Here is an 8,615-nt window from a genome sequence, read left to right as displayed (position 1 = left end):
AAATATCAACAGACCCTACAGCTGACTCTGACTTCTGAAAAGTGTCTGCCATCTTACGCCATAAATACCTTCCCCTGTGTCAAACAGGGTTAATTTTAGATCATGCATGAAGCGAGAGCGTTCCTCAACGTCAGTTGGTGTCAAAGCCTCCCTAAGCTTCTATCGACCACACAGCCGACGGTTCTGCTGGCCTTTTTGCTCAGCTCTACGCTTCACCGCGTTAATTTTCCGTCTTCAGACTAAATGTCAGACCAAGGAGAGCAAGACTCGTACGCGGATGATATAGATGAGGATGAGATCTTGGCAGGCCTCTCGGCAGAGGAGATTAAACTGCTTCAGAATGAGATGGACGTTATTGCTCCAGATGAGCGGGTGCCCATAGGCATGAGGCAGAGCAACTCGTCTCTTCAGCCGTCAGTCAAGGGTGAGCTGCCCAAGGGCTTTTGAGAAATGATGAAGTGCACAATTTGGTCAATTTAACTGTTGAAGGCATTGCTTCTGCTAAAAAAAAAACCTTCAATGCATTCAGTCAGCCGTTTGACTTTACAAATTTTATTTTGAGGTACAAACAACTAATCTTTTTTAGGAAAAAATCATATTCAAAGTCAGTATATTTCTCAGTTCCATGAGCACTGAGAAGGCAATAAAAGAAATAAAACCCGTTTCTCCTGTCCAGCTGGCAGTGATGAAGACTCGGACCCAGGGGACATTGATGAAGATGAGATCCTGGCTGGCCTTTCTGCTGAGGAGCTCAAGCTGCTTCAGAATGAAATGGACGTGATTGCCCCGGATGAGAGGGTACCTGTCGGCATGAGACAGAAGGACCAGACAGAGAAGCCACCCACAGGCACGTTTGACCACAGATCATTGGTGGATTATCTGTATTGGGAGAAAGAGTCCAAGCGCATGTTAGAGGAGGAGAGAGTCCCTGCCATACTGCTCCCAAGTGAGGTGAGACTTTTGCTTGCTGACCTTCTATTCATAAAATTTTCATTGTCGCATTAAAAGGGCTCACTGAAGTATTTTAGAAAATTGACATTGATCCAAATGCCATCTTTCCTTTGAAGAAAAAAATGAGAGAAGAAGCTGACCAAAAGCAAAGTGAACAAGATGAAGATGTGGAATACATCTATGAGGAAGTAGTGGAGGTTGTTGAAGATGGTGCGAGGGAGGGTGAAGTGATTGAGGAGGTCGTTGAGGATATAATTGAGGAGATGGTGGAGGTGGACGAGACAAACAAGCAACCTGTTAACACAAGTTTGGATGAAACCAGTGTAACCCCTGCTAGTAATACAGAGGAGAAGGAGGATACCTCTCCAGAGCCCTCAAACCTAGAGGAGAAGGAAGAACCAGAGTCCTTAAATGAGGAGGAGAACACAGAGCAGGCTTCGACAGAAAGTAAATATGAGAACTGGGTCCCACAGAAAGAGGAAAGGATCATCTCCAAGCTAAAAATTCCAAAGCTAGCACTTGGAGGAAATGTGATGAAAATGACAGCAAGGCCTTCGGGAAATGACACAAACCTGGAGAGCACTTTGGATAAGATCCGGAAAAACAATCCCTCCATCACCGAGATCAACCTCAACAACATTGAAAACATTCCGAAAGAAATGCTGTTAGACTATGTCAATGGCCTGAAGAAGAACAAATATGTAAAGACCTTCAGCATAGCAAACACTGGTGCTGACGAGAATGTGGGTTTTAGTTTGGCCAACATGCTTCGGGAGAACAGGAGCATCACCACGCTGAACATTGAGTCCAACTTCATTTCTGGAAAGGGCATCATTGCCATCATGCGCTGCCTCCAGTTCAACGAGACTCTGACCGAACTGCGCTTCCACAACCAGAGGCACATGCTGGGCCACCACGCCGAGATGGAGATCTCCCGCTTGCTCAAGGCCAACAACACTCTGCTCAAGCTGGGTTACCACTTTGAGCAGCCAGGGCCTCGGATGGTGGTGACCAACCTGCTGACCAGGAACCTGGATCGCCAGCGGCAGGTCAGAAAGGAGGAGCAGAAGCAGCAACAGCTGAAGGAACAACAGGAGCTCATGGAGATCTATGAGAACAGTCTGAACCTGCCTCCAGGCCTGCTGGAGATGCTGGGTGGCTACCTGCCTCCAATGGAGTTGCTTTCCCAGCTTAAACAGGAAGATTCAATTGACACAGAGGAAATTTCCCCAGAGTCTAGCCCTCCCCCTCAGCAGCTCAAGCCACACCACCAGCACAACCCCACCAATGACCCCCAGCTCTGACCCAGTAAACCTCTTCAAAGACATACATCTGAAGAGGACTCCTAAAAAACGTGACCCGCTCTTTGAGCTGAATCTGGCAGAAGAGAAGAAGGAGGCCATGACCAGTTTCCAACTTAAAAAGACACAAAGACACGGGGACGGTGGAAGTGGCAGTGGGACAATGGCAGATGAGAGAGCCAACTTGAAAGACGTGATAAAGACACTGAAACCTGTGCCTCGCCGGCGGCAGCCACCCAAAGTTGACCTCACGCCACGGGACGAGCTACTCAATGAGATCCGGCAGAGCAATGTGGCCTATCTAAAGTCGGTGAGTAGAGCCTCTTACGTTAACAGCAATCATAACCAAATTTATTTACTCCAGCTTCATGAGACATAAACCGGGGCAGCGGTGGCCTAGCGGTTAAGGAAGTGGCCCCGTAATCAGAAGGTTACCAGTTCGAATCCTGATCCGCCAAGGTGGCACTGAGGTGCCACTGAGCAAAGCACCGTCCCCACACACTGCTCCCCGGGCGCCTGTCATGGCTGCCCACTGCTCACCAAGGGTGATGGTTAAAGGCAGAGGACACATTTCATTGTGTCATTGTGTGCTGTGCTGCAGTGTTTCACTTTCAATAAGCGGCTTCTATGATCTAATTGTCAACAGCTGACTGAAACTTTCACTGCATGGGAAACCTTCATGTACGTTAAAGAAAATGCAAAAGAGAAGGCTCTACTAGGGTGGTAGTAGCCTAGTATCACACTCACCTATGAACCAAAAGACCCAGGTTCAAATCCCACTTTACTACCATTATGTCCCTGAGAGAGACACTTAACCCTAAGTTGCTCCAGGGTGACTGTCCCTGTAACTACTGATTATATGTCACTTTGGAAAAGGACGTCTGATAAATGCTGTAAATGGTTCTAGATTTCTAAGCCCCATCCCTAGGGTGACCAGACGTCCTCTTTTCCATTTGTGTCTTTTGAAAGTGATTGTCATTGTGAAACACTGCAGCACAGCACACGGTGACACAACAAAATGTGTCCTCTGCTTTTAACCATCACCCCTGGTGCGCAGTGGGCAGCCATGACAGGCACCCGGGGAGCAGCGTGTGGGGACGGTGCTTTGCTCAGTGACACCTCAGTGGCACCTTGGCAGACCGGGATTCAAACCTTCTGTTTATGGGGCCGCTGCTCCCCACCACTGTGCCCAGACTTTGCATCTGGCCAAGTTTTTAGAAGGTTTTTGGGCTGCTTAAACATTCATCGCGTCATAAGCATCCTACACCGCTAGTCACATTCACTCATGCTAGGTGAGCTGTTTTCTGTCCGCTCGCACTAGTCAAAGTATCAACACTAGCATCAACACTAACTCCTCTCCTCTCAAGCTAAGGATTGTCCTCTTTTTTACAAGGCCAAATCTGTCGAATCTACTCAACATTGATTATGTGGTCAGTATACTGTGAGATAATATTTTACTTATTCTCTTTAAATGTAAATCTATCATCAGATTCAGCCATCTCAGCCGTTAGGGTTAGCGTAGCGCACAGAGTAAAGCTGCATTCAAACGACGTCAGCCTGTTGTAAATTATGACTTATCACTCATTCACGTGCTTAACCAAGCTTACTCACAAATAAAACGTTTTATTTGTGAGTAATGATTTATTAAAAACCTGTGACTAGCTGGCTAGCCAGTTGACCATTGCTGCTTCCAAGTACGCTCATAAAAGTACTACAAGCAATTACATTCACTTTCTGTTTATGACATTTAAACATCTTCCTACTAATCAAATTCCAATTCTTCTTCTAGCCTGTGAAGGCAACATTGCAATACCATGACTGTATCTCGTCCAATAGTTGAGATGTTTTATGTGATCCTACCCACAGGTGCCGCTCCCTAAAGTGCTGGAATCACAAGAAACAAGTCTGTTTTAAACAGGTGAATCAAAAAGGGATTTTAGCCATTTTAGATGTGCAGATGACTAGGGCAATTTGTCCAAACTTCATTATTAAAATGTGAAGCCAGCCAGTTTCTTTACACACGCCTCTGTACATGTAATACTGTATATGTTACTACATTAAGCCATGCAGTTTACTGCCCGCTGCATTTTATATGATGCTGTATTAAATGATCTGCTTACTAAGATTTTATTGTTAGTTTTTACAAGTTAGTTCGAAAACACAATGACCCATTTAACGTTTATGAACATACAAGGTTTATTTTCCATCCGTTCCATGACACAGGAGGTGTTATGAAATCATTTTCATTGTCTCTAATTTGCTTACATAGTTCATTTCTGATGGTTTGTTGAGTTTGTAACATTTCCATTTCTCTCAAGGAGACATCAGACATCCTATTTGTGTGCGTAAACACAGACAGAACAAGATATTTAAGCACAAACGAAGCGAACGGGAGATTAACTGTCTCTGCATGATCGTCTGGTGTCTGAGATGGAACGTGATTGTTTTTGGCCGACATGCTTCATATGCACACGAAAAAAGTGACACCAGCGCAAAAACCTACAGCTTCTCCATCCAACATTAAAGCCATAGTTGAAAAAGCCATTCTTTTTCTTGAATTGCATAGCTGTGAAGTGTAAATAACGCTTGCTTCACTGCACAATAAAAACAGTCCAGTATTGCTTTCTACCTTCAGGCAACCCCCCCCCCCCCCCCCCTGCACAACAAACAAATAAAAACACATACTATAAACCAGTACAGTTGTTTAAAAGAAATAAAAATGTAGGAGTAAGTGCAGTTCAAAAGGAGCAGTTGTTGGTTTGAGATGATCAGACAGTCGTCATGTCACGTCTGAGTAATAAATAAGTCATATTTGTGAACACAATATTTTAAAACAGTCACTTGCTAATGTGGATGTATTCTTACATGCAACCTGTGAACCGATACATTATTTTATTTGTATGCGGTGGAAAATTATTAAAAGGGTCTGAATAAACAGTGCCAAAAGCCAAGCAGAGGAGCGCTAAAGAAATTTCTACGATAAGCGATAATAGGTCAATTTATGAGTAAACACAGTAAGCAATTTGTGTGGCTTAAATACTCCTCAACACGGTCACATTAGAATTGTTACTAACAAACAAACTGCAAGACAAAAAATATATATACTGAATACACTGTAAACTGTATCACCCCTCAAAAACGACAACAAAAGATGTAATGTAACCTAATGAATCCGGACCTCACTGCTTTTTTTATGGAATGTGCTGTAATAAAACAAAAAACCCCAAACTGAAATATACCTTCCCCTCTCGTATATGTCCTTATATCTTTTTTTAAATATTGTGTACAAATTTTATTCCATTATTTTTCTTACAACTACGACACCAGATAGGGAGCACGCTGTGAGATGTCAGGAAACTAAGCTTCAGGGGTGCTGTGGCGCACACTTCAGTCCTTCAACTTGCTCTCCAGGAAATCCTGAATCTTGTTGATCTTTTCCTCCTGCTGGTCCAGGAGGTCCAGGATGACACCCATAGGAGTCTTCTTAAGCCCCACCCCTTCCACCTTGTTCTCCAGCTTGTTCTTCATGCTCCTCAGGCGCAAAGATGCATGGACAAGAATCACTGGGGGCAAAAAGAAGTCATGGGTAAATTCAGCTGAGCAGTGACCATTTGTTTTGATGAGGGAGCTGTGAGCGCTTCATTGTGACACTGGTGCTAAAAATGACTGAATGATGTAACTGAGCTCTGTGTGGTTCTGACTCCCTAGCAACAAGCAAACACAGGTCAAGAGGAAAACAGCTGATCTCCAGGAGCTATGTGCCACAGCCCATTTTTTCCCAACACCATGTGAAATACTGACCAGTTCCCTCAAGCCGTACTCAGGCTCCTCCACAATGTGGACTACTTCCATTAAACACATTCTGATCCCATACAGCATCATCTTAATCCTCAGTGAAACCACCTTTCAGCCAAAACAATCCCTGCGTCATGCTCTTTATGGAAAACATACAACCAAAAATAGAACACAATCACCTGTCCTGGGGGGAAATAAATAAATAAATTAAAATAAAACAGGCTTTTTACATTCCAATCTGTAATTGAAATGTTATTTTAAAATCTTATTTCATACAGTGGGTCTGCACAAAATATTGAAGAGAAATTAGAAATAAAAAACAAATATTATATATATGTAGGAGTAAGTATATTATAAGTGTGTGTGTGTGTGTGTGTGTGTATATATATATATATATATATATAAAAGCCCAAGGAGGGTTTACACAGGAATATCCAATGTTTGACCAAACTAATCATCTTCAAACAGAAAGCACATGGTACCACAATAAACCTGCCAAGAGAGTAGGGCCGCCTACCAAAACTCACAGGCAAGGAGCGCCGTAATAAAAGAGGCAGCACAGAAATCAAAGATGATCCTGAAGAAGTATCTGTCCTTAGGACCAAAATAAGATGTTAACTACATACAGCTTGGCTTTATGGCCAGAATAAAATATTATATATAGATTGTATATATAGATATTCTTGAGCAAAACCTGTGCCAGTCTGTGTCTTGATTTGAGGCTGGGACGGAGGCCCTTACAGCAGGACAATGACCCAAACCTTACTGCTAAAGCAACACAACACTAAGAATGGCCCTAGTCAAAATCCAGACCACAGTCCAATTGTGACTCTTTGGTCACACTTGAAGATTGGTGTCCACGAACAAAAACCATCCAACATGAAGGACTTGGAGCACGTCCTGCGCAAAAAAAGATGGGCCAAGGTCATAGAGACTTATCCAAAGCTATGTGCAGCTGTAATTGCCTCAATTATGGGGGTTATGCATGATGAACTTTTGTGCTATTTTGTCCGATTTGACATCTTTAAATTTATAGGCATATCCTCTAAATGGTGCTTTTCATGCGAGAATACCCTGTCTGATGGTTACTACGCAAAGCTGATTCAGTGAGTTCAAAGGAAACGGACAAAAACGTGGAAAAAAACAACAAATGATTCTATAGAACACACTCTAGAACATTTCCCAACCCTAAGGTAAAATATGTGACGCTTACAGAGAAGGGGGAATGTGATGCCAAAGATGAAGACCATCACTCCACCACAGAGAGACAACAGGAAGTAGCTGGCGCCCATCACCGCAACGATGAACAGTGTCGGGTTCTTCTTCTTGAAGTTCTTAATCATGGCCTTGTTTTCTCCAGCCCACACCGAACCCATGAAGACAAGGGTAACCACCGCACCACCCAGAAACATGCCCAGCGGATTCAGAAACCTGTCAAAAGAATATTGATATTAAATTAATCAGATTGGAATAAATGAATAACAGAGGTGGATTTACAGCGCCATCTTGTGGTGGCGTGCAGTATAAACACCAACACTTCCTACAAACAGCAAAAGGCCAAAAACACCCGATTATAAATTTTCCAGCCACACACACTCGGTACAGTTGAAGAACTTGGCTCACAACTACGTGTCAGACATTTTTCCACAAAGTGTCTCTGAATAGGGGCAACGCGAGTCATCTTTTCCATGGGGCGGAAACACGCCCTTGCCAAGAAGCAGGACCACAGGCTGCAGTCAACTTTGTACGGGTTTTATACATGTATATATATATATATATATATATATATAAAATAATTTAGTTAGCTCGCACTGGAAGTAGGACATCCTAGAACCGGACTACTGACTATTCCGCACGGACACGCCTGTTCCTCCGCTTCCATTTGTACGATGTCGCATGAAATGGAGGACTGTAAACACGACGTTCTCTGTGCAACGCAACACGCGCTAACAAAAATAAAGAACGACACTCAGCCACAGATTAAGTTATAATCAAAATTATTTTTTTTTACACAAACGATCCGTTAATGTTGACAAATTACAACCTTTCAAAAGTCACCCAAGGCTAGCTGTCCACTCACCCAACAATCAGAAAAACCACGACGGCCACGACGAAGTAATTCGTCTGGTAGTACAGGAGGTTGCTGATGACTCTGTTGTTCCATTTCGTTAGATCCGAAACGTCGGGTTTGGCAAACCTGTCGGCTCCGGGGAAGAAATCGTCCCATTGTCTGAGTGGCGCAACCTCCATCCCTGCCATGGCTAGTTGTCGTCAGATCAGCTGGCGCAGGACAGCCTCGCTTATTCTCGCGATAATTCGCCAAAGCCGTGGTTGCCAGAGCGTCCTTTTGCACGTCCAACTACTTTAAACAGAATTCATCAAAATAAACAATCACATTAATATTAAATATATTTAAAGTATATTTAATTATAGTGATAAATATAATAAAATATTACATTATTACATAAAAATTACTAAATGCAAACTGTTAATCCAACCTGCATGAAACAAACAATTTAAAATTTCCATGTAATGTTCCATTTGTGGAGTATAATTTACCTTATACTT

At 43.1% G+C, this 8,615-nt stretch overlaps 2 protein-coding genes across 2 annotated transcripts; one reads left to right on the top strand and one right to left on the bottom strand.

Moving 5' to 3' along the window:
- The first annotated feature begins 88 nt into the window (after positions 1 to 88).
- LOC114798741 (leiomodin 3 (fetal)) lies at positions 89 to 5,486 on the top strand. The gene is given in 5 exon segments (XM_028994662.1): positions 89 to 424; positions 677 to 951; positions 1,068 to 2,243; positions 2,245 to 2,562; positions 4,119 to 5,486. Coding segments are annotated over 5 exon segments (1,998 nt in total). The 5' UTR covers positions 89 to 243; the 3' UTR covers positions 4,167 to 5,486.
- On the bottom strand, positions 4,927 to 8,323 carry arl6ip5b (ADP-ribosylation factor-like 6 interacting protein 5b). Its single transcript, XM_028994663.1, has 3 exons — positions 8,128 to 8,323; positions 7,261 to 7,478; positions 4,927 to 5,815 (listed from the first exon to the last, which is right to left on the bottom strand). The coding sequence occupies exons 1-3, from the start codon at positions 8,304 to 8,306 to the stop codon at positions 5,640 to 5,642; spliced, it is 573 nt and encodes a 190-aa protein (XP_028850496.1). The 5' UTR covers positions 8,307 to 8,323; the 3' UTR covers positions 4,927 to 5,639.
- Positions 8,324 to 8,615: the final 292 nt, after the last annotated feature.

Source organism: Denticeps clupeoides, chromosome 10, assembly GCF_900700375.1.
Source record: "Denticeps clupeoides chromosome 10, fDenClu1.1, whole genome shotgun sequence".
Taxonomy (NCBI): domain Eukaryota; kingdom Metazoa; phylum Chordata; class Actinopteri; order Clupeiformes; family Denticipitidae; genus Denticeps; species Denticeps clupeoides.
This window is presented reverse-complemented; position numbering and strand designations above follow the sequence as displayed.